Source organism: Muntiacus reevesi, chromosome 6, assembly GCF_963930625.1.
Source record: "Muntiacus reevesi chromosome 6, mMunRee1.1, whole genome shotgun sequence".
NCBI classification, from domain to species: Eukaryota; Metazoa; Chordata; class Mammalia; order Artiodactyla; family Cervidae; genus Muntiacus; species Muntiacus reevesi.
Genome location: NC_089254.1, coordinates 91537088 through 91563629, shown reverse-complemented (window position 1 = coordinate 91563629; position 26542 = coordinate 91537088). Strand labels below are relative to the sequence as shown.

The following is a 26542-nucleotide window of genomic DNA, read 5'->3' as shown; positions in this document are numbered from 1 at the left end:
TTAAGGCCATGGGAATGGTTGAGATCATGGTGGAGACAGTATATAGAGAGAAGAGCAGAGAAACTCCCACATCTAGAGATCAGTTAGAAGAGCTGGAGGAGAAACAAGGAAAGAAATGTAGTGTTTACAGAAGCTGAAAGCCCCTTTCACAAGGGGAGAATAATTTACTCAAGCAAGTCCATGTCAGTTGGTCCTACAAAACATCTACTAAGAATGGTTGGATTTGGTCACTCGGTTATGGATAGAAGCGAGTGGGTGGAAGCTAGGGAGTGGAGGTGGCTGTCGTAAGAATAGTGTTTGCTAGAGTTGGGTTTCCCTGTTATGGGTGGCTGTTTAGATTTAAATTAAGTAAGATATAAAGTTTTACCTTTGATGCATTAGTCACCTTTCAGGTGCTCAGTAGCAGTACGTGACCTTGACCAGTGTGTTGGGCTGCATAGACGTGACCGTTTCCCTCACTGCAGGGAGTTCTCAGATTAGCACCCTTCTGGAGAAGGTGGGCCTGGAGACGGCGATGGCACCCCACTCCAGTCCTCTTGCCTGGAAAATCCCATGGGCGGAGGAGCCTGGTAGGCTGCAGTCCATGAGGTCGCCAAGAGTCGAACACGACTGAGCGACTTCACTTTCACTTTTCACTTTCATGCATTGGAGAAGGAAATGGCAACCCACTCCAGTGTGCTTGCCTGGAGAATCCCAGGGACGGGGAAGCCTGGTGGGCTGCCCTCTATGGGGTCGCACAGAGTCGGACACGACTGAAGCGACTTAGCAGCAGCAGCAGAGAAGGTGGACAAGCTCGTGTAAATGATATAGTAAGGGAAGAAGTGGTTATCAGAGAGGCACCCTTTCTCCAAAGTAACCGTAGAAAAGGTGGAGATTCAGATTTTCTGGTGGGACAGTGAAGAAGTTATCTCTTGGTTTCTGTTTTTCTTTTTTCTTTCTTTCTTTATTTATTGTTTCTGTTTTTCTTAATGAAAACTAGAAATATGGTCAGGAGTGAAGAGTGAATGGAAATGGAATAAAATAGTCATTGGAAGGGGACAAGAGTGAATTTACCACAGAACTATAGAAACATGGGAGGCAGAAATTAGTGGATAGCTATGAATTTATCTTGGTTATATGATTTCCCTCCAGAAACATTCACTGGAGAGGTGCATTAAAGGACAGTCATATGGCAGACATTCAGAGACAGGAGCTGCGTGCGAAGGCTTAGATTAATACTGCTGAATTGGAACCCTTTGGGAGATGTAAAACTAATAGGGCTCAGCTTGGGGAATCCAGTCCAGGACATGAATTGAGAAATGCATTATTTGGTCCTGCAGCAACACATCATTTTCCCTTTACATAGGAACCATTGAGATTCCACCTCTGAAATGCTCGTGTGTGAGGCACATCATAATCATTTGAAGGATTTGTGTGCAGGAGGTGGTTGTTTTCTCTACTTTCATGGTTAGTCTTGTTAATTTCAGTCTCCACAGCAGCAGCTGAGAATGTTAAGCCAATTTGCTAAATCTTGCCTGTCCTCAGAAAAATGCCAAAATCTGTTTATGTAGCACAAGGGGTTGAGATTGGATGTGTTACGGCATCAATACCAAGCACTTTAATCAGAACCGAAAAAAGAAATGTTTGAACTTTTAAACTAAAGAGTAATTGTGTGGGTGTTCTGTAGATGCACATGTAGTTCCCTGTGATTATACATCCCATATACACTCTTCACTTTTATCTGTTATAAAATTCTTCAGTGGTGTATCCCTCATATGGAGAAATACTAGCTCTTTGAATTCATAATATATTGTCTTCCAAAAATTGGTCAGTAGTGTTACCATATATTAGTTGTTCTTAATGACAGAGATCAAACATAGTCTGAGTAACCCACCTTCTAAGTTCTTTTCTCTACCAGTTACCTTGAACATATCTAATTTCCCTTCCCAAATGCAGAGAGTTTCCCCCCTCCCCCATTCCAGGGCCTTTCAGAGACTTAAGAGATTAATATTTATAATACTCTCCAAGTTTCAAAGATGTAAGGCACTAGGTACAAAATCATGTTGTTTGAGCACTTTTTTAAAAAAAAGCCTCAGTGTTCAAACCCTTTGAAATTGAATTTAGTTCCTATGGAAACTTATCACTTGTAGATAGTGCCTTCACCCACGGGTGAAAACTAAAATCAATTCAGAGAATGATTTTATAATTTTATAACATGGCTTGGGAAGTAGACATTAGGGATATGTGGAGTTGTGCTCTTTGGCTATTATACTGGTTCATATTAGATTGTGTTGGAAAATAGCCTTACATATGTCACCATCTGTCCTTCACTTTGAGGCCAGAATAGGTATGTAGTGGTTTAGTAGAAGTTTCAGTGGATTCCCTTTCTTCTAATAACATGAGTAGTAGCTGGTGAGAAGGCAAGGGAGATGAGACACTTAAAAAATAAAATTAGTTACGGGAGGGGAGGGAGATGGAAGAGTCCTAATTGCCCCTTAAGAAAGGTGGGCATTTGCAGGTTATGCATTTAATAGAACTAATGTTGATGAGCTCAAAATGTGGGCAGCTGAGGGCAGACTATTTGGAGGCTGATAATAACAGTAGTCTAGGTATGAACTATAGCTTAACCTAGGGTGATGTAGGGGGAACCAAGGAAGGGTTGAAAGTGAAAGACTTTTCCAAGAAAGAACTAGCAGTCTCAGTGACTTCTTCACTAGGACGTATTCAACCAGAACAAAAGAGCCAAAATTGAATGCATGATGCTGAGCTAACATTACTGCGGTTGATGGAAAATGGAAGGAAGATCTTGTCTGGATAAGAAAATGGTAATCAAAGAAATTGGCCATATCCAGTTGTTGCGTAGTCTAGGGGTCTTCAAGATAAAAGGGATATGAGGACCATCAGATCTTGTCTCTAGCTTCAGAGGGGTAGGATTACTATCTGTATTTTACAAAGAACTGAAACCCCAAGAAACCTAAGATCATGGAGTTTCTAACTGACGGAGAGAAACTAGAAAACCCATTTCATCACACACAGAGCAAAAGGAGAGAAGCCCCAGAGGGAAGAATAACTTCCACAGGAGAAGAACGGCAGGGACAAAGACCTGAGCTCTGGAAATGGCTCTGCTTTACACGAGAGGAGGAGGTTGGGAGAGAGCAATAGAAAGAGAAGGGACCAGGTTCTCTGACAGACAAGTGTCTCACAGATAGAGAAATCTATAGGCTTTTCCAACACTCAGCGATACATGTTATTCCCAATGGCTCACCCTGTGACTTAAAATAATGAGGCGGTTTCTCTGTCTCATTTCTCACAAGGTTTCTGAGAAAATCAGAAGGGCTTGTGCCAAAGGCTGACATGTCTGAAGGCATTTCCAGGTTTTTCTCTGCCATCTCAGCTCTTCTGTCACCAACACTTGCTGATGCCTTTAGCAGGAGAATCCTTCTTCTCATGGATTCTTCCCTTTCGTCCAATGGATTTCTTCCCTTACTCATATGAATTGCCATTGCTGTCAGATGATTCATCTAGCTTTTGAGATTTCCTACTGAAAGATTTCCCTCCCACTCCTCCATCTCACCAACCCTGCTTTTAATATTCCTTACTGTGGACTTCAGCTTTAACCAAGAGGTCTGTTCTTCTCCTTAATCATACCCATGTCTACCCTCCTTTCTGCTTTCTTGCCTTTCTTTTTAAAGACTCACATTGGGGACTTCCCCTGTGGTCTAGTAGCTAAGACTCTGTGCTTCTGGTGCAGAGGGCCCAGGTTTGATCCCTGGTGGGAAACTCCATCCTACATCCTGCAACTAAGACCTGGTGCAGTCAAATAAATAAATAAAGACTGTTGAATTAAAACTCTCCCCTTTTCACACAACCTTCCCTTCCACCCAACTTTTGAGTAGTTCACTTCTGCTAATTACTTTACTTTCTGGAAATTCCTTTTACAGAGCATGTCCTTGCTGAAAGTGTTTATGGCTTTCTGATCTGTATGTAAATTTCCATATGGATCTTTAAAAAAAAAATTAAAAAGTCCATTAGTGACATCACTGCCTCCAGACTTTCTTCTCTTCTTCCGAAGCCTTTGCTTCTTACTCTTGTCTGTTTGGAGCGCCTTTCTGTCCTATCTCACGGTCTGGGCCTCTCTTGTTCTTTAAGACTACTGAGTTCTTTCATCTGAGACCTTTTCCGGTCGTCTCCAGCCAGCTGTGCTCCTTCCTTTCATATTTTTACTGTTCTCAGATGTGCCCCATAAAAGCAGCTCACAGGATAAGTGTATGCCTCTCTCTCACACACAGACACACACACGTGTGCGCACGCACACACACACGCACACACCTAAGCCTGGTATAGAACAAACACTCCATAAAGGATATTGAACTAACCTAATCCCACTGCCTTCATCTCTTTACTGCCCATTTTCTTATTTACCAATTTCCTGCTGTCTGACTTCTGTCTTATGCCCTATAGTGAAATTATTTCTCTAAATTGCTGGGGATTGAATTCCACGGCGTTTTACCGGTCTGTGTTCTTTTTGCCTTTCTCCTCTTTGATGAAGCTCTGGTTTCCCAGCCTTGTGATGCTGTGTCATACTGGTTCTTCCCTCCACTCGCAGTTCTCTGACTGCCCCATCTTCCTTCCCTGTCACCTCCCCCCGCCGCCCCCCAACAGGGCTGCTGCCCAGGGCTCAGCTGTCCCTCCTGCTGTCTCTCTCCACACTCCCTGCCTTTCCTTGCTGGAAAGGCCCAGTCCATGATGGTGGCCCTGTTCCCAGTGCCGAGCTCCAGCTCCACACACTAGGTCTTGGTGGGTCGTTTCCACTTGGGAGCAACATCACTTGAGCACGTTCATTCTTTAAATCCCCAGCCTAAGCCATGTGTGTATTGCCCTTCTTTATGTCTACATCTATCAGTTACCACATCCTTGCTTCCCAGTGCCTCTGTTCCTGTCTGTCTTTATAGCTGGACACAGTTCCACTGGCCTCCCAGCCTGGATGGTTCCCACTTCCATCCATCTGATTTATTCACATCCGGTCAGCTTACCTTTGTAACTTTATTCTCTTATTTAGAAAGGTTAGTGGCTTGTCTTCCCCTGAAAAGCAGAATCTAAGCATCTTCTGCCTTGTCAGAAGACCATCCACATCCCAGTGCCTCCCTTTTCAGCACCGCCTCTCACCTCTGCCAGCCTCCCTGCAACCTGATCCCCTGGACGTGCCCAGCTTGACTGAGACCTGGGCCTTGTCACAGGGAGCCTCTTACATGTCCTCTTGCCATTTTACCCTTCATTGAGGGTAAGACTTTCAAGACCACATCTCCTCTCCTCCATGGACTCCGTAGATTACCCTCAGCCACCTCCTCGGAACAGCTGTAGCACTTCCCGATGTACACCCCCTCCCTGGACCCACCGTACCGCCTGCTCTTACCTGTGAGCTTTATGAGGGTGTTTCTTTTACAGATATGAGTTAGGTGATATTGTGTTTCTACACACCTTTACCTCCCCCTTCACTATGTGTTCACGTCTGTGATGTCCAGGTGGCATTTTTCTGCCTGGCCATTTCCTGGAGGTTTGCTGGCATGGCCTAGGGTGTCCTCTTTGGGATTTCCCTCTTGGCAAGGGTAGACTCTCAGCCTCCGCCCCTTCAGATCGTCGCCAGGACAGGAAACATACAGGAAGCCCAGCTCTAGCCCTCTTTCCACTCCTCATTATTAGCACTCCGACACTTCTGGGGCTTTCATGATAGCTCAGTTGGTAAAGAATCCACCTGCAGTGCAGGAGACTCTGCTTCGATTCCTGGGTCAGGAAGGTCCCCTGGAGAAGGGCTAGGCTACCCACTCCAGTATTCTTGCGCTTCCCTTGTGCTCAGCTGGTAAAGAATCCGCCTGCAATGCGGGAGACCTGGGTTTTATCACTGGGTTGAGATGATCTCCTGGAGAAGGGAAAGGCATCCCACTCCAGTATTCTGGCCTGGAGAATTCCATGGACTGTATAGTCCGTGGTCTCTCACAAAAAGTCAGACATGACTGAGTGACTTTCACTTATGGCAGATCAGTATGGATAATTTTTTCCTTTACTTGTCACTGCAGTAAATACATTAGCAGTTCTTTCAGTTAAAGAGAGTCAGACACATTCCTCTCTGGGTGTACCTAGTATTTGGATCTTACTTTCAAAATGTTAGTGGAAAGAAGAGTATCACCTAATGTAATATAACACGCTATCTCATTACAGACTTAAAATTTTATCCTATCAGTTTCTTAGACTGTGTCACAGTCATTGAGATATGTGGCAGTTTTGAAATGTTTTAAATGAAACTGTTCTTGAGTTTTCTTAGTAGTAAAAGCACTCTCTCAGATTTGATCACCGCAGGGAAGAGGTAAGGGTACTGGCATGTAGTTTTATGCTTGGGTGACTCAAATGGAATTTCACCAAACATCTCACCCCCCAGTCACTCCTCAGCTGAGAAAGGAGCATAGACAGTTCATCCCAGAGGGTAACTCTTTTTGAAAAATTATAAGTGCCTAAAAATAGGGGCTTAACATGAAAAGTGTGTGCTTGACCATATTTCTGACAAGCTGTGGGTACCACGCTGCTCAACTGGAAGATGCTCTTGATTCTATGCTACTATAATAGTTAGATTGCATTGATGAAAATGATATAATAAGTGCTATGAAATAAATATTGCTCCAAATATGGAGGGATTATCTCTGGAAGGTTGTGTCTGGTGTTTTGTCAAACTTGATCTTGGCATGTCTTCATTTCAGGTGTCCTCTGTCAGGAAAACCTGCTAGATTTCAGGACTGGTGCCCTCCCGTTGGCTGTACAGGGGACAGCCATGTCGGCTGTATCCAGCTCTTCCTCTCCTAAGCCTGAGGACTTGAGCAGAAAGGATGCATGGTGAACCCTTCCAGAATTTGGAGACAAATGCCTGTTTGTTCCAGGCCCGTAGGCCGGAACTTGCAGCCTCTCCTTTCGCTTGTCCTTCCTCACGGACGGGTTAGCTGCTCAGCCTGTCCCTCTGCTTTCTCTCCATCTGGACTGATATGGCCCATAATGCCTTCCCTTTCTTCTCCAGGAGTCCCCTCAGATTCTGAAAGGTTCTTCAGGGTCCCAGTATCTTAGCATACTACCTTCCCCATCTTATTCCAGCTCCTCCTATCTCCCTCCTGCCTCGGGCCTTGATCTAGGACCAATTTCTCCAGTTTTCTCCTTCCTGGTCATATGAAGTAGTAAAGCAGTGGAGTGGTTGCAGAAGTGTTAGTCACTCAGTCATGCCTGACTCTGCAACCCAATGAACTGCAGCCCACCAGGCTCCCCTGTCCATGGGATTCTCCAGGCAAGGACACTGGAGTGGGTTCCCATTTCCTTCTCCGTGGTTGCAGAAGGCAGTCCCTAAGTAGGGAATATAATGGAGACTGAGTAATTCTGAAAGTTACCACCACAGCCCTCCTATCAAGATGAAGCAACCAGAAACCTGTCTCAACATTAGTTTATTGTTGACAGATCTGAAACTGGGCTCCTGGCCTCTGGTTATTTCCAGGGGATCCCCTACTTGACTCAGAATTCATAAGCTGTTACTGTGTGTGGCTACTTCCAGCTCTCCAAACCATCTGCTGGCAAATGTCATGAACATAAGCACTAAACTTTGCTCTCTGAGAAAGCAGAGGCATCCAGAAGGCTTGGAGTCACCAGACTGTGGGTGTATTCACCCATGGTCTGAGGAGGTCTATTCTCTCCATCTTCGGGCCTGTCTCCATATTCCAGGTACTAAGGACAGGTCTTCCCGCTGGCTTGAAAGTTGCTTCAAGAGAATCCTCAGGCCAGTTCTCACTTGCTGTTCACTGGTGATGGATGTCCACTTGTCGGAACATTGTATGTTCAGTTTCTGTTCTTTTCAGAGTCAGAGTTCTGTTTAGCACTTTGCTTACAACTTATCGTTCTCTTTATAAGACTGTACACTTCTGTCTCCTGTGCCGCCAACCACCACTGCTCCCTGCCCCCAGTTTGGGAGTCAGTGGAAGGCAAGGAGCACATCTTATTCAGCACCTCCCATGGTGAATGGCATGTAATGTATGCTTGATAAATGTGGCTTAATGTTTGTTGTTGGAGTAACTGAGTAGACAAAGAGATGAAAGAACTAGCTCCCATATTTTCCATCCTTAGCCCAATTTCAGTGGACATTCTAAAGTAGCAGGATAGGGAAATGGAAATAACTCACAAAACCTCCTAGGTAAAATAACTTAATGTAATTTTAAATTTTGTTGATATGAATGCAGTGGGCTTCCTAGGTGGCACAGTTGGTAAAGAATCCGCCTGCCAATTCTGGAGATGTAAGAAACACTGGTTTGATCTCTGGGTTGAGAAGACCCCCTGGAGAAGGAAATGGCAATCCACTCCAGTATTCTTGCCTGGGAAATACCATGGACAGAGGAGACTGGTGAGCTACAATCCATGGGGTCCCAAAGAGTCAGACATGACTGAACATACACACACACACACATATACACACACTTGAGTTCAGAGTACTATATAGATGCATGTATTTAAAATAAAAGAAATCCAAGGGCAGTGCATTGTGTGTACTCAATATTAACATTTTCTCAGTTGTCTAATTAAAATTATTTTATAAAGTCAGGTTTGCCACGATTTAATCAAAATAATCATGAGGATGGTGATGATCATGGTCTGGTGCTTTTCCTGGCCTTAAAGCCTTATTGAGATATTTAAAATAAAAGTCATTTGGTGTGTGTTAAGATGACTTGGTCTCATTTACACACTGATGAAGCCTTTGGAGGCTCAGGTCTAACGTTTGGTCCTGGACGTGTCTTCATTCCACAGTTTGTAGGTCTTTTGATGGGGCAGAGAAAATTTTTTTGATGAGGTGACAGGCAAACATCATAGCTAGTGTTCATTTTGTAAAATAAATATTTTTTAAAATCTTTTTATTTTGCTTTTTAAGATTTTATAGCAAAATGTATATGAAGACAAACTGAAGCAGAGAAAGCAAGCAGCTTTTGGAGATGTTAAGCTGCTTCCAAACTATAATTGTGGAAATTTGATTACAGCTCAGATAGAAACATCATTAATAAAGATGGTTAGCAGTTATTAAGAATGTCAGAAAAGCTTGAAATTGAGTTGTTTTTCAGATCTTGCATTGTTAGAAAGAAGCTGTTTACATTTTATTCTGAAAACTATTGTAATTTAAAGTAAAATTAAAAATGAAAAAACTTAATAGAAGATAATGAATACTTTGAGAGAAATACCTCCTTTATATTACATTTATGATAGCTTTATGACACATGATAAGAGAAATTAGTGAATTACTAAATATTGGCAAGATGCTTGGCAGTTTTACTTTTGTGCTGTGAAAGAAAAGCAGAGAGACCCTGGGTTTAGCAATCTAGTGAAACATTATTAGCATGGAATTACAGTTTTTTTCGCATTGTGCTGCAGAAGTTAGAACTCAGCGTTTCCCTCCCTGGGTGAGTCATGTACCTGCTTTTCATGTAATAGGTAATCTTTTAATGAGGCCACCAGATCCCACGAAGGATGCACTGTTGCTACCCTGACAGCCATTCTCGTATCCACCCTGCACTTAGAATGGTTTTTGTGTCCCTGAGAGCTTCAGGAATTGTGCCTGCTCACTTTTATATGACTTCTTGAGCCTTCTGCGTGGCGTGAGGAGGGCTATCTCCATATTTTTTTCCCTTCTCTGAAATTACCTCATTATCCTTGTGGTTTATATTAGAACTGAAAAGATGGGTAAGTAGTTTCCTTGAAATAGAAAGCTCAGACCCACATCAAAGAAGTTTCTAAGACATGAAAGTAGGAAAGGCAGCAGCCAAATCAACAGATAGCTCTAAAACAGATAACCAAGTGGAAACGTATTAAACCAGAGCCTTAAGAAGAGAGTTCTGAATGCAGCTTGTTTATCTCAATTTCATTTTTACCAAAGTATTTTAATTTCTCTTTGACCAGTTAATTCCCAAGTTACAGGAAACTCTTTGAAGGAAATGATCAGAAACAGTAGTGATAATTTTTGTCCATCACCATGCTATTTTAAGAACTTAGCCTTCATTGGGGACCCCCACCCCACCCCCGCCAAAGTTTCTACAATGGATCTGTCATTGTTATAAGAAAAATACTTGAAGGTATTTTCTAAGCTACCTTTTCAATGAATATTAGTGTTAAACATTAGCAAAAAAAGATTGATGTGTTACTGGCTAGAGAATACCTACCAGAGTGCTTCTTTGCTGGTGTTCTTTATCCAGATATTTGGTCTCTAGTTCTGCCATTGGATGCTATGAGTGAGGTCCTTGGCCTGAAGTGCCACCGTGGGGTGAAGTGGGGTGGGGATGGGAAGGGCCTAACCCCAGCTTCTCGTGCTGGTGAGAAAGAGGGAAGAGACAGGGAACAGACTGGGAGTAGACCAGAGTACAGAAGGGACAAAAGGGGTAGAGAGACAGGTGTACAAGTGGTGGGATCCATCAAAAGTCCCCAGTAATTTCAGATTCACTCAACTGGATTTTTTTTTTTTTTGAGTAACATATATTTCCATGTGTCAACTTTATTCCGCCAATTCCTTTTTGGTAAGGTTTTTGGATAACTAACTGTTCTCTCTCACTTCTTTATTTATAGTTTTGAGTTCTCCAAATATTTCATCTTTCTCTTTTGTTGTTCACTATTTTTGTTAATCTTTTCATACCAGCAAATTAAATTGTTTAAGTGTCTCTTGCAGCTAAGATTTAATTTTCCTTCTTGGGTATCTTGAAATTCTGCCTTGTGTTATTTTTACCTAATAGTAGCTTTTTCCATCAGCAGGAATGGAAGCAGTCAATAAAAATCAATTGCTGACTCAAGGACTCTACAGAGGGTTTACCATAATGCATATTGGAAATGACTTTCAAACCCTTTTCCTGAATGGAAGGTGCCATGCTTGGGTTTTATGGCCTTCTAATGTTAGACAGTAATCTCATTTAGCATTTTCCCAAAGTGAAAACAGTGCATTAGGGCAGTATAACAAGCATTGCAGATCAATACAGAGACAGAGCTTTGCCCTTACAGATTAATCCAAGCAGAATATACCAGAGTCTAGTCCAGGAACTGGAAGATAATTACACTGCTTCCCATCCTCTCTTTCCCCCATTCTGCCATCTAATCATCAATACAGGCTGACATGTATACAGGAAGGATTTCGGAAAATGTCTAATTTGCATGTGCACACACACACACGCACTCTCACACAGACCTAACTACCATACAGGAAATCAAGGGCCCTGGAAGTGAGTAGTATTGATTTCTGGTGATAAAAGTATGTTTTGACACCTTGCAAATCATAAATAACTCATGGACTTTAACTTGCAGGACTAATAGCTAAACCCAAGATAAATGCTTACTTATACCTTAAATAACCCCATTCTAAGGAGCCCATAGTATTTGATGAATGAATCCTATTGTGAGTAGTCTTTTCAGAAGGGGAAAAAACTCTAGCATCTTCCTGTGATGAGCAGTATGTGGCAGCTTATTCTTTTCGGTCTTTTACTGCATGTTAATGGGGAGGGGCAGCCTATCTGGTCGGGTGCTTCTAGCCTTCTCTCCCGTCTCTTCTCCTGCTTTAAATCCAAGGTATATGGAAGGATGTTGGTCATCAACACTGGGATAGACTGTAACCCTGATTGCTCTTCAGCTGTTAGAAGCATTAGTCGTACACGTGCTTGTCTCGGCTCACCTGATGCTTAATCCTGTTTTATTATTTGTTCAGATGTGTGTCTTGCTCTAATCAGTCAGTCGTGTCTGTGCTTCTGCCCTTTGAAGCACAGCTGACTCCCCTTAGATACTGATGTTCATGGTAGGGGATTAGGGAAATCCGTGTCCAGAGACATTCACAGACATCTGAACTTGAGAATCTTAAAGTTAAGATGGAATTGGATTTAAATTCTGTTCTTGGGTATTTGGCAAAACAGTAAGGTGATGAATGGAAAAGTACAATGTTATCTGTCTGTCTTCTTTTTCAGAGGGTAGTAAGAAGTAAATTCCCTTAGGGACCAGTAATGTGGTTTGCATTTCAGTTTTCTATTCTAACTATATATATATATATAAGCTTATATATATATAAGCTTAGTGTTGGATAAAAGTAATGAGACAAATCTTCACCCAGGGGTTTCCTTATTGATGAGAAATATTTCTCCTGTGTTCTCTAGGGGTATTTTAGAACCCATCAAATTTAAAATAATGCGATTTTCAAGATTACTATGGAAATAACAAATTTAAATTTCGAGAAAAGAACTGGTAAGAAAGGCTAGAACCTTTTGTATTAAACAAAACTGATTTAAAAAGAAACTCCCTAGATTAAAGTGATAATATATATATGTTTTTCTGTGTGTTTATTCCTTATAATCCAAGTTCCTCTACCATTTTTACAAGAGTATTTCAGTTTTGTTTCTATAATCCATTTGGTATATTTTATTATTACCATTTTTCAAGTGTATATTGTCAGCTTTTTGGAAGCATTTATGTTAGTACTGCATATTCACTGAAGGCACTCTAAAGTCTTGAGGTTTGTAAGTGTAATTAGTAAAATTTTAGCTAAGGAAATGAAAAACAATTTCTGTCCACTCATTTGTATTCTGAACAGTTTATTGCATGCCTTCTATAAGAAGGATCCATGTCAATAGCTGAGATCACAGAGAAACTAAGATGCAGGCAGTCCCTACCTGGGTTTTGCATGCTAGTAAATCACAGCTGACTGTAGTGCAGTCAATGTTAAGCACACAGTGAAAGAAGTTAATACAGGCGAGAGGGTCATCATAAAGGGAATGATAGACTCTACTGTGGATGGAGAGAGCTAGTGAAAGCCATATAGAGGTTATACTTCAGTACTTAGCTCAAGTGTGTGAAGATGGGTAGGTGTTTTCCTAGAGAAGAAAAAGGCAACCCACTCCAGTATTCTTGCCTAGAGAATCCCATGGACAGAGGAGCCTGGCAGGCTACAGTCCATGGGATCGTGAGAGTCGTACTTGACTTGGCAACTAAACCAGGTGTTTTCCAGATGTGCAGAAAAGGGTGAGGCTTGGGTACAGAGCATTTCCAAAATCAAGAGCAATGGAGCAAAGGCATGGAATGATGGGGAAGAACCAAACCCTGAATGTGGTCTGGTCAGGCTGCAGCTCGTATGGGGTGGGAACTGAGGCAAAAAAGTGGGCAGGAACCTGCTCCCAAAGGACCTGCCTGTTGACCATGTATTTCATTTGGAAAGCAGATGCTGTCTAGACTTCCTGTGAGAAGGAACCTTTCGGGAGGGTAGGAGTGGAGGGTGAAAGCTAAGAGACAGAGAGACCAGAGATTCATGGCTTGAATCCAGGATATAAGTGATTAAGAATTAATGTAACAACAGTAAGGATGGAGAAAGGACTGGGCTGCAGAATCTCCAGCTCTGTGACCCACCGGAGGTGGGAGCGGAAAAGAACATCAGGCTCCCAGGTTGCCGACCCGGCTGCCTGGCCTGCAGAGTCACTGGCCCCATTCACGTGGTCACATTGTGGGTTGGGTAGGAGTGCCGCACTGTCCAGAGAGACTCATGAGAGTGTCAGTTAATAGAATGAGTTTCATGGTAGTCACTTATCTTCTGGAATATCTTTCTTAAAAGGTCAAAGAAAATTATTTCTCTAAAAGTTTTTTTTAATTATTATTTTTTCATTTGCAACATTTATATATTGATGCTTTACATATTTTTTAGCCTTGATCTTCATTCAGGTTGAAGCCCATTTGTCTCAGTGGTGCCTTTTTTTGTTTCCAGGCGGTATGAGTATCACCCCGTCTGTGCTGATCTGCAGGCCCAGATTCTCCAGTGTTACCGCCAGAACACCCAGCAGACCCTCAGCTGCTCAGCTCTGGCCAGCCAGTACATGCGCTGCGTCAATCAGGCCAAACAGGTGGGTGTACGAACCAAGCTACCGGGGGCACCAGAGGAATAGAAAGACTGCCATCCAGGGCACTGGGAAGGCCTTGGTAGCTTAACTACCAAGTGTGTGACAAGCTCTGTGCGGTCACGAGTTGATTAAGCTTTCATCCAGGTGGTGGTAGGAAGAGTCCATAGTCTCCTTGTGTTCCATCTGCAGAAAAAAAAAAAAAAGATTTTACTTAAATAATACTTTTTCTAGTTGCCCTGAACTTTTGTCCTCTACACTGTAATTGTGTCCTCAAGGTCATTGCCCCATATTCTGGGCCAGTAGTCAAAGCCAGCAAAGAGGAAGGATACACATTAAGGGGCCAACAGCTTCAAGTTCATAAACATGTAGTAGTCATGCCGAGGGCCTGGTTTAAAAAAACAAAAGGCAGACACAGAACAGAAACAACCCCTCTGCACTCCCCACCCCCCAAACGCAAGCACCTCTCAGTCTTCTGCCAGTTGGGAGAGCCCACTCAATTGGGCAGGGAAAGAGGCCAGAGATGGACTTAGGAAGCAGTTCCCATTGCTTCTGTGTACCATAGCCACATTCTTCTTCTGATCTTTCAGAGCAGAATAATGGATGATCACAGGACGTGTGTTCTCCCTAATTTATGTACTTTAGAAAGGCAATGATAAACCCTGAAGCAAATTAACAATTCTGGCAGGTCACATAATTGCCTATCATTTAACTGATTTAACAGTTGGATATAGGTGGTTCTGAGAGATGAAAATTGTTGGAAACCGTGGTTCTCTCTGCTGACAAACTCCCTAGAGTTGACCTTGTAACCCAACTAAATCTAGTGTTTGAGTTGCACAGCGTGCCTTCCCTAAGTCTAATTTGCTGTAGTTATAATAATGCCAGTTAGTATAAATGTCTAACATGCTGGAAATATGGGAGGGTCAGTATTGTCTGGATAGCTGGAAAATAACAGCAAAACTGGAAACCAAGTGGAAAAAACTGGAACCAAGGTTTATTAAAAGCCTGTGTTGTCTTTAAAGACCTTGTGGCTTGAGGCTTTTATCTGTTTCACTTCTGTGGCACTTGTCTGACTGTCCATAGTGTACCAGACATTCCTTTCTTTCAAGGTTTTTAGTAGAAGTAATGTTGCCAGTATTAAGTTAGTTCATTTTATTTATCAAAAATAACTTCTGATGAGCTCTTAACAATCTCCGACCATCTATATCAATACTGACTAAAGCACATGGAACATGTAAGTTGGATTCATGGGTTTTTCTAGCTTGATGTAGGTGCTGTATCAAGGTGAGGGTGGTAGTCCGTGCACAGAACGGCGGGGACAAAGTGTGTATTTCAACACCGGCGTCTTGTAACACAGGTGCCCGTGTCCACAATGTGATCTGTAGCATCACTGAAGCAGCGCCTGCAACGGCGTCCAGAGTATTGACTCCGTCCTGATTGTCTGGGTTGTGTTGAACTGTCTGTACACCACCTGGTGAGATCAGTAGCCTACATTCATAGAGTAAAACAAAATTACCTTGTGACAAATCAAATGTACCATATGGTACAGCAGAGAGTTTGAACTGGGCAAATCTGGGTTTGTATCCAAGCCCTGTTTTTTACCAGCTCTGTAGCCCTGATCCTTGTGAAGTGAGGTCCTATCATTTACAGTGTTGTGAGGATTCCATTTCTATAGAATATTCAGCAAGTCTAAATTGTTTCCCTTCTTGCCTCAATTGTGCCAAAACCAACTTAGACAAATTGGCCAAAACAGCAAATCACTAATAGTGATTCCCAAGGGGACCTCCAGTCCTCCCTACCCCCTCTCATCTGCAGTCTAATAAAATGCTGTTTTCAGTGAGTGTGTTTCTGGTGCCTATTGTTTTTGCAGCTGTTATATTCAAGTATTAGAATTGGCATATATAACACTAGGTAGTATTAAAATGATATGTCCACAAAACCTTTTAAACCTAAGATGAGCGCCATTGAAATGGGAAGTAACCAGGAAACAGTAACACCCTGTATGTCTATAGATTTAGATTTCAAGGTCATTTCACATCCATCCTCTTATTTGTTTTTTTATGACAACTTGAGATGTAAATAGAGATGGTTTTATTTTCACCATTTTACAGTTGAGAGAATTGAGACCCAGGGAAGTCATGATGGTAAATTTAACAACTAGACCAAGATAGAGCTTGCCATAAAACAGCAAATTTAAAAATAAATAGTGTTTGGCTTTTGAGTTGGGTGTGTGAAGAGACATCCAGTATCTACGAACTCTGAAATAAAGTGGTGAGGGAAGGACAATAACGATGGAAGTGAAAGGGGAAAACCTGAAGGTTGAATGAAGTCATCTTTGAGACGGAAAGTAACAAATAGAGAGGGGTGGGATTATGAAGCCTAAGACCAAAGGTGCAGTTTAGCGCTGTCCTGTTTTAAGACCACGCCAGAATGGCCAGAGGGGGCTCCATCAGTATTTCCTGGGCAGTCACTTTTCCACTAACACCATGCTGTCCCGTGTGTGTGAAGTTAGCCTAACCTTGTGACCCCAGTTCTGCCCCTGTCGTTAGAGACTTTGGGCAGGATACACGGTCCTGATCCTTCATCTGTTGTTACAGGTCCTGACCAGTCAACACCCCTTCTCATGTTTCCTTGTGAACTCCAAAGAACACGTTGAACATGCTAAGATACTAAGCATAACAGCAACCCGTTAGGTCATGTTGTCCATTTCCTGCTCAGTACACGAGTTTTCCCCTTGGAATACTTCCAGTAGTCAAATCCACTCCACTTAAATGACTCATAAGATTGGGCTTTCACTGGTTCCCTTGGGGCATTGTTCTCTAGACTAATAGATTTCACTGATAAGAAAATTTCCGGATATTCCTTAGCCTTACTTTTCGTTTCTTATTCATCCATTTAATTCGCATCAGTCTTTCTTTAGCTAGTCTTAAACAATTCCTCACGGTCAACACGAGACATTTTAGACCATTACTTCCAATGTATTAAGTTATATTTTCTTCATAATGGTAAAGAGATATTAAATTGCTGTAATTATTACTACTAAGACTTAAAAGCTACTGGCTAGCTTTATGAGATACAGCATTTAAAAATATAGGTGGACATTGATTGATAGACTTATGTGTCTTTAATTTCTCTTATCTGCTTAGCTTCATAGCTTTTTTTAAGCCTTATAGCCTTCTATAAACTCTTCAAGATTGAATTACCTGTTCTTACCGGCAAAGCCTGATTCACATTCAGTCTTGCTTTCATGTACCTTACAGGAGAATGGGAGGGAGGGAGCAGCGGGAAGCCAATGGTACTGGCCCACTAGTGGGCCAAAATGTGCCCAAGTTCTGCTTACAAAGGGGATGTGTAGAAAGAGCCTGCTTCCAGTCTGCACTGCCCTGCTGCCTGGGACCCCCTTCACTGTCCCTCAGTTTATTTGCAGAATGTAGCTGCTTCACAGGTAGCAATTCTAAGCTTTCCAACTCTTTGCCCAGCCCTGCTGCTATTAACAGAAAGGTACAGAAGCTGGCTGGGTTCTTGAACATCCTGTGCTCGCCGGAGTGGGGAGTTCATGGGGACTGCTGGAACACTCCAATCTAGTCACAGTGACCTGGGCTTCAGTTTCTCCTTCAGTAAATTAAGGATTTGAACTCAGTGATCCACAAAGGCCTCGTGGCTCTTATGTATTCCACGTCTGAGAGCAAGCGGCAGATCGCACAAGCGCCCAGGTTCCTGAGCCCCTTCACAGTAAGAGACATGAGCTCTTTGGCACAAGCCGTGTCTCTGCTTTGATGACCTCCAGCATTTGTGCCTCTACTTCTTAGACTTTGCTGTCAGCCTTGAGCTTCCCCCTCTGGAAGGAGAGCCGCGCTTCTGATTGGTCTGCATGTTGCCTGATCCTTCATTAAAGCAGGTACTCCTAGCAGCCCCAAGGAAGCCAGGGTGGCAGAATGAACTGGGAGGGGGCGAGAAGAGTCTCACAGTTTCCCCGAAGTCAGTGGAGTGAATAGGGGTGCTCTCAGCGCTGCCTGGCAGAATGGAGCCCCCGGACTAGTAAGCTGAATTGGAGAAAGCAGGCCACATCCCTCAGCCGGCTCCAGGCTTCTCTGTCCTGGGCTGGCTTCCACCCTGTGCCCCATAGACCGTGGGTGGTAAGGGATTATGGAAATAGAGCAGGAAGCCGGCTCTGGAGAGCCAAGGAAAGACCAGACTGGAAATAAAGGCCAGACCCAGGAGGGGCCCATGGGACAGAGGTGAGCAAGGAGGCTGGAGTCAGATGATGGAGGCTAGACAGAACTCCTGAACTGGAGCCAAGGTTTAAATCAACAAGTGGGTAGTGGGGCAGTGACCAGGCTTGCAGCTCAGCTACAGGAAGGACTGAAATGAGGACATCTTATCAGTGAGTCAGCCCTGCCCTCACTTAGGCCTGTGTGCTCAACCCTGCCCTCATTTGGGCCTGTGTGCTTCTGCTGACCTCTTTGAGGAGATCAGAAGGTAATCTGACCCAATAAATGATCCTAATATGAAGTGACTCCTTTCCAAGACTAGTGTACCTGATTCTCTGTTTTGAAAATATGAGTAGCACCTCCAGGCTGTGATTGTCCTCCAAGATCAGTGCCTGTAGAGGAATTTGCCATGGCACGCTGTGTTGGTGTTCTTGAGAACAGTGTATTTTATCTTCCCTTGTACTTGGATTTACACTAGATCAGGGATCGAGGACATACATGCCTGTTATTTTGAGTATGAAGAACACCTGAAAGGTAGCTTTCACTTTAGAAATCAGAATTCTTGAAAGAAAAACCTAGTGTTCAGAGCAAGCTGTGTTTTATCGTTGTTTTAAGATGAGCTATAAATTATATGCAAATGGTTTCATAGACTCAAGCTGTTAGAGCTCGAAGGACATAGAAATCACATAACCTAATCACATCTCATCACTTGGAAAAATTAGCACCCAAAGAGCTTCAGGGATCTGTAGATGGGGCAGAGTCCACACCAGAATGGCTTGATGCCAGACTCAGTACGCTGTTCCCTGTAATGTCAGATCACAGACATGGATGATCAGATTCACCAGGGGAATGTCTTTAAAATACACATGCCTGGTCCATCCCCAAGAATCTCAGGTGGGACCTAAACATCTGAACTCCCAACAGATTCCTCATGCGTCCATGGAGTCTGAGAACCACAGCTCTAGAGCCCCATTGGCCTGAACCACGTGAAAGATCTTTAGCCTCAGAGATCTTGCCAAGTCTGACTCCCCACTCTCAGGAGAGATGGAGCTGCCGGTCACAGCCTCCTGGGTCTGAGCCACCTGCAGAGGTCTCATCAGATTGACTAGTTCCGTTCTCAGCCTCAGCAATAAATCAGATGTCTTAGACAGAGGGCAGGAGCCCCTGAAAAATAAGTTCTGTTCTCCCATCCTCTTGCCCCCACTGCAGCTGTGCATGTGTGCTAAGTCGCTTCAGTTGTGTCCAGTTCTTTGTGAGCCCGTGGACTGTAGCCCACCAGGCTCCTCTGTGCCTGGGATTCTCCAGGCAGGAATACTGGAGTGGGTTGCCATGCCCTCCTCCAGGGGATCGTCCTGACCCAGGGATGAAATCCAAGTCTCGTTATGTCACCTGCATTGGCAGGCGGGTTCTTTACCACCTGGGAAGCCATTGCAGCGTTAAGTGCTGCCAAATGAGGAACCACACCCGGTTTTCCTGGGCGGGAGGGAGGAGAGAGGCGCCGGGCGAGGTAACAGTCGCCTGGCCAGCTCACACTTGTGACTGGACCCTTCCTTGGCTCTGCTGCTCCCAGGCGCCCGCTCCCCTCCCCTGACCCACATCAGAGACCCATCTCCTTAGGCCGTTGCTTCCAATGCACACACATGTCCACCTTCAGGGAGCACCAAGATAAACTAGAAGGGTTCACCTTCTGAGAAGGCTTAAAAGGGAGCCTGCTCTTATTGTGTCTGAAGGCTTGTATTGTCATCACCACCTAATGACGTTTCTTGGAGCTTCCCTCATAGCTCAGTTTTTAAAGAATCTGCCTGCAATGCAGGAGACCCCACTTAGATTCCTAGGTCGGGAAGATCCTCTGGAGAAGGGATAGGCTACCCACTCTAGTATTCTTGGGCTTTGCTTATGGCTCAGCTGATGAAGATTTTGCCTGCAATGCAGGAGATCTGCATTCGATTCCTGGGTTGGGAAGATCCCCTGGAGAAGGGAAAGGCTACACACTCTAGTACTGTGGCCTGGAGAATCCCATGGACTGTATAGTCCATGGGGTTTCAAAGAGTCGGACATGACTGAGCGACTTTCATTCACTCACAGTGACATTTCTTAATCACCTAGTGGGCCACTTATCCTCAGGAGGACGCATGGGCGTTGAGGAGAGCATTCCCATCCTTCCATGGGACCCCCCTTCAGATTTGGAGTCACATCAAAGCAAATGAAATTCCAAAGTTTAGATTTCTTGCTCCAGCCTCTTCTGTCACAGGAGTCCTTTTCTAGAGCACCTTCTGAGAGTAATAGTTGCTTTATGACATTTTCTTTTTAAAAAAAAAAGAAAATCTGGTTTTAATAGAAGAAATAGTACTGTGGTAATAGACTCTTATTTTTCTTAATAGGCACTTCTTTTCTAGTGTTTATGCTTCACGAGTTAGAAGTGCAGTATGTTAGTGTTTTGTCTGTTATTACAGCAAGTTGTATAAACAGTTAATTACTTGTAACTTAATTTGAATATCACACAGAGAGCATTTGTCATAAAAAGAGATGAAACTAGACCCAGGCATAAAAAAATTAACCTGCGTTTCCTCCAAGAAGGAAGAATAAAGAACAGCACTTGCTGGGGGGAAGAGACAGATACTGAAAACAAAATAAGTTAGCTAATCGGATTTTCAGGTGGCCAGGAGTAGCACTTGGCACACAGACGAGGCACGCTTTGTGCTTCTCATAAATTGAATTGATTGATAACTTTCCCTTACTTCTCACAGTCTTTTCCTCCTGTCTTTCTTACTCCCCGTTCCTCCTCAGAGCTCCATTCTCTTCCACTTCCCACTTTTCCTGTCCCTCTTTAGTGAAAACTCAGGTTTGACAGGACACGTTTCTGTTTCCAGTAAACCTTTCCCTGGTAAGCCTGCCTTCTTCCATAACCCAGCTTTACTAGGTCTTTTGAAATCCTGGTGAGATCCTGGGTAAGCTCAGAGAGACAAGCACTTTGAGTGGGTTTTTTTTTTTTTTTTTTTCCTGCACTGGGTCTCTGTTGCTGCGCATGAAACGGGCTTCTCATTGCAGTGGCTTCTCTTGTTGCGGAGCACTGGCTCCAGGGTGCTCGGGCTCAGCTGTAGTGGTATGCAGGCCCACTTGCCCAGCGGCATGTGGAATCTTCCCAGACCAGGGATCGAACCTTGTCACCTGCATTGGCAGGTGAATTCCTAACCATTGGGCTTATCAGGAAAGTCTGGTATCTTTTTTATTTTTATTTTTTAATAAAGACCAGGAACACTATTTTTATTGTCACGATAGTTGTGAGTAACCCAGGGTTACTGTAATTCCTCTTACATATATGGAGAGGACCAGTAGTTGACACACTGCCAGTGATGTTCCACCCCTCCAAGAAAGCAGTTGATGAGATCACTATGTAACTAAAATATTTGAGGAAGACCTTTAAGATCGTCTTAATCAATGGAAATGACACGAAACCTCTTGTCCCCAGGGGCCCTGCTCCTGTCTGACAGGGTGCATTGCTAGCTTCTTCCTCAATCAGAGAGACTTAGGAAAAGAGCTATGCGGGTGCCTGAACCAGTCTTTCCTTTGGGTAATTTACCCAGATGTTGATAAAGGCGTTTCCGCAGGCCCCACTACGTGAATGATGAGCAAATGCCAGGAATTTCTTTCTCCACATTAAGATTAAGTGTTAGCAGTTCCTTAAATGAAGGAAGCAATTTTTTATAACTTGCAAATCTTCTCCCTCATTCTTTGGGGGAATTTCCTATGTTAATTTATGCAGTGTTAAATTTATGCAGAGTTGAAATTCAGCCCAACAGCAGTGACTTACAGAACCTATACTGGAAGCTGACTGATACGGACCCTGTCAGGCCTCAGGAGTCCTCCAGCCAGAGGTCCTTGCTCCTGGATTGGGACAGGTTTTTATTGCATACTTGTGATACAGTAAAAACACGAAATGTTTTTACCAATTTGTTCATTGAAAAAAATTTCAACTTGACATTGTGTTTGTGAATGTCTCTGACAGAAATGAGGTGGTCTTGTACCACCTCCACCACCCACTGGTGGCAGCTGAGTGCAGTTTGACAGCATGTGTATAGACCAGCCCTGGAAGACACAGCCTCACCCACTGTGTCTTCAGGACTTGCCTGGGAATCAGGTGAACTGCCGTGCTCTCTTTGAGGATGCAGTTTTTAATACACATAGCAAGGTATTTTGTGACTGTGGTTACTTCTTTTGTGTTTTATATTTGTTCAAAAATGTTCTTTTAGTGTCTTCCTGGTAAACTGGCCCATGATCCTCATACCATTCGAGGCCCAACTTGTCTTTCTTAAGAGAGTCTGACATTCTTAGCATTATGTGACCGGGCTGAAAAATTACCCTTCTGTGTTCAGTCAGGGTTACAGGGAGGAGAACAGGAAAAATGTTCCCTAGACTCTTGCCAGTACTTTTAGCAGTTGCTTTCGATTATATTGTGGTCACTGTGGGTCATTTTGTAACACTGGAAATGAGGTACGTGGTCACATGACTGTTGCTACCTCTCTGAGACCTGAATCGTAGAATGAGGCACAGCCACGTGGTTTTGAGCAGGCAGGTAACAGAATATAACCTGCAAAGTGATCATTTTCTTTAGTAACTAAGTGCCCTTACATAACCTCAGTGTAGATCTCTTTACACTGACTTCCATTTTGTATTAATAAATGATGTTGTGGCAAGGTTGTCTGTACATCTGGAGTTTATAGAGGTTCCGTCGTCTATAGTTGGAGAGACTTTCACAGATCAAGTCACAAGGGTGTGAGGATAAATGATAACTGTGGCATTGCCTGGTCTGTCTTACATGGTGAGTGCTTGATTTTTAAGCTTTCAAACAAATACAGAGCTCATACTTGAGTGATGGGTCTGAGAGAAGCCTCACGTTCTGGTGTTAATTCTGCAAGACGATTCTCTGTTGAGTAGAGTCTTCTACTTAATCTGCTTTGTCTTTCCAGTTTTCTCTAGACGCATCTAGCTCTTCTGATTCACTTCCTTCTTGACTGCATTATTGTTTTTTCTGACCATTTCTATATGCGTCCTCTACACACTGCTTTTATATCTTTTGTGCCCGGTGGACATTGGCTTCTTAGAAAGCTGTCATCATGGACACTTCAGGATAACCTTTAGGGTATGCTCTTCACCCAGGATCCTTATTTGTCCTCCTTTTCCTTTTCATTCCCTTTATTTCAGTCTCCTTTCTTCATCTCTATCCTTAAATCTTTATCTCTAAAGACCTTTGAGCTCTTTCCGAAGCCCACAACTTCCCTCTGGACCTTTCCTTCTGGGATGTTGCATCATCGTCCCAGACCCAAAATTAGAGTCAACTTCCTTATTCCCAAAATGACTCCTCCCGCTGACTTCCCTGCATCTTTTGGTCACACCCCCTTTCTCCCTGTCACTGAGGAGCCTTCATGCCTAAGGTCTCGTCATTGCTTCCCACCCCGCTTCTATTGTCTTTTTATCACTATTTCTTGTTCCCACCCTAGCTTCATTTCTAAACTGTCTCCTCCTGGTTTTCCTGCCTCCACACACATCTCCACTGAAGCCTTTGTGCTAAGGATGTCAGGGTAACCTTCCTAAATGACATTTTCCTGTCCAAAAAAACCAAAAAAATTTGTTGGATTCCCAGGTTTTTTCAGTGGCCAACAAGGATTGAATCCCAGCCTAACATTCACAGGGGGCCCTTTTTATACTCTTTTCCTTGGTACATCCTGAGTGTCTGTCCTTTCCTCTAGCTGGGCCTCTCTCTCATCCATTCTTCATCCCATGCATAATGGGTTTGTCCCCTCCTCTTGAGTCTTTACCAGTTCTTCCCTACCTTATCCCTCCCTATCTCCAGTCCTTCCGTCTGTATATTCTGTCCATAGTGGAAGTTCATCTGAGGCGCCTTCCTTGATCACTCCAGCTGCAAAGAGTTATCCACTTTTGAAATAGGCAGCACCACGCTGCTTTTGAACTAATACCTTCTCTGGAAGAGTACACAAAAAACTGGGAAATAGGAGAAAGGGAAAAAATGACTTTGTCTTATGTTTTCTTTTGTTCTTGAATCTTATACTGTGTACATGTATCATTTATTCAGTAAAATAAAATTTTAACTTATTTAGCATATTATTTTTTAAAACAGCAAGTTATTACTTTTTTTTTAAGTTATTACTCTTTATTATGCCTCTTTCCTCATATCACCTAACTCAGTATAATGAGTACCTAGTAGGAGCTTGGTTAAGAAGTTGGGTACGTGAGTAAGTGGCTGGAAGTGTGAGGGATGGAAGGAAGACGGCATGAACAAATCAGAGGCAATCTTGGGCCTGACCCAGACTCTTCTTCTTGAGTAATTTCAAAACTAAGGAGGAAAGGATCACTTTTGTCTTCTTAAAGTGTCCTAAAAAATAGAGACAGTTTTACTCTAGCCCCAGCTAGTTAAAGTTTTAATCTGATCGTTAAGAATTTTTGTTCATTTGTGTAGGATTTTGTATATAGAAAATCCTGAAAACCTAACCAAGAAAACTGTTAGAATTGATCAACAAATTCAGTAAAGCTGCAGAGTACAAAATTAACTTATAAAAATCAGTAGTGTTTCTATACAAAACAGTGAATTTTCTTAAAAAGAAATTGATCCCATCTATCCCTTGTAGCTCAGCTGGTAAACAATCCACCTGCAATACGGGAGACCTGGGTTCAATACCTGGGTTGGGAAGATCCCCTAGAGAAGGGAAAGTCTACCCACTCCAGTATTCTGGCTTGGAGAATTCCATGGACTGTATAGTCCATGAGGTCACAAAGAGTCAGACACGACTGAGTGACTTTCACTTCACTTTATTGTAACATTAAAAAAACAATAAAATGCTTGGGAATATTTTTAACCAAGGAGATCAGAGATCTCTCCTCTGAGAGCTATAAGACATTGATGAAAGGAATCAAAGAAGATACAAATAAATAGAAAGGTATTCATTCATTGGAAGAATTAATGCTTCTAAAATGGTGATACTAACAAATGTCATCTATAGATTTTTTGCAGTCCTTATCAAGATTTCAGTACTTTTATATATATAGGAAAAAAAGAGAAAAAAAACTTCTAAAATTTTTTGGAACCACAATAGACCATGAATAGTCAAAGAAATCCTGAGAAAGAAGAGCAAAGCATGAGGTGTCATATGTCCTGATCTCAAACTGTACTCTGGAGCTATAATAATTAAAACAGTGTGGTGCTATCTATGGTATAGACACATAGACCAGTGAAACAGAATTGAGAGCCCAGAATTAAACCCAAGCACATACAATCAAATAATGTTTGACAAGGGAGCCAAGAATATTCAATGGAGAAAGTCTCTTCAATAAATGGTACTGGGAAAATTGGATATTCATGTGTCAAGGAATAAAAACTAGACCCCTGTCATATACAACTCACAAAAATTAACTCAAAATTGATTAAAGACTGAAGTGAAAGAAAACATGAACCTGTTAAAAGAAAACATAGGATAAAAAGCCCCATAACATCAGTGGTAATTAGTTTTTGGAAATTGTACCTAAAGTACAAGCAACAAAATATACAAGTGCGACTACATCAAACTAAAAAGCTTGTGTACATCAAAAGAAAAGTGAAAAAACAACCTAGGGAATGGGAAAAACATATTTGCAAACCATGTTTCTGATTAGGGGTTAATGTCCAAAATAATATAAAGAATTCATGCAACTCAGTAGCAAAGAAAAAGATCCAATTGAAAAATGGACAGAGGATCTTAATAAACATTTTTTCAAAGATATATGAATGGCCAACAGATATATGAAAAGATATTCAATATCACTAGCCATCAGGAAAATGCAGATTAAAATTACAATGAGATATTACTTCATACCTGTTAGAATGGCCATCATCAAAGAAACAGGAGATAACAAATACTGCATAAGTGTGGAGAAAAGGTCACCCTTGTGCACTGTTGGTGGGATTATTAAATTGGTGTAGTAACTATGGAAAACAGTATGGAGGATCCTAAGAAAATTAAAAATGGAACTATTATGTCATCCAGCAATTCCACTTCCGGGAGTATATCCAAAGGAAAAAAACCACTAACTTGAAAAATACATCTGCACTCCCATGTTCATAGTGGGATTATTTACAATGGTCAAAACATGAAAACAACCTGTTTCTATCAGTAGATGAATGGATAAAGAAGTTGTGGTATAGTGGAATATTATCCAGCTATTAAAAAAAAACCCAAGGAATTCCTACTATTTGCTGCAACATGGGTGGATGTTGAAGGCATTATGCTAAGTGTAATAGATTTGACAAAGAAAGACAAGTCTGTAGGATCTCACTTTTATGTCAAATCTATAAAAAGCAAAAAACAAAACACCAAGCTTATAGAAAAAGACAAATTACAAGAGGTGGCAGGTGTTGGGGGGATGTGGTGTGGTGGAGGTATTGGAGGAGGG

General features: G+C 42.6%; 1 protein-coding gene across 1 annotated transcript in view; it reads left to right on the top strand.

Moving 5' to 3' along the window:
* CHCHD3 (coiled-coil-helix-coiled-coil-helix domain containing 3) overlaps positions 1-26542 on the top strand; it is a 287381-nt gene that overhangs the window by 259264 nt on the left and 1575 nt on the right. Inside the window, exon 7 of the mRNA XM_065939307.1 lies at positions 13760-13895. Coding sequence (XP_065795379.1) covers positions 13760-13895 — 136 coding nt within the window. The remainder of the gene's footprint in view (positions 1-13759; positions 13896-26542) is intronic.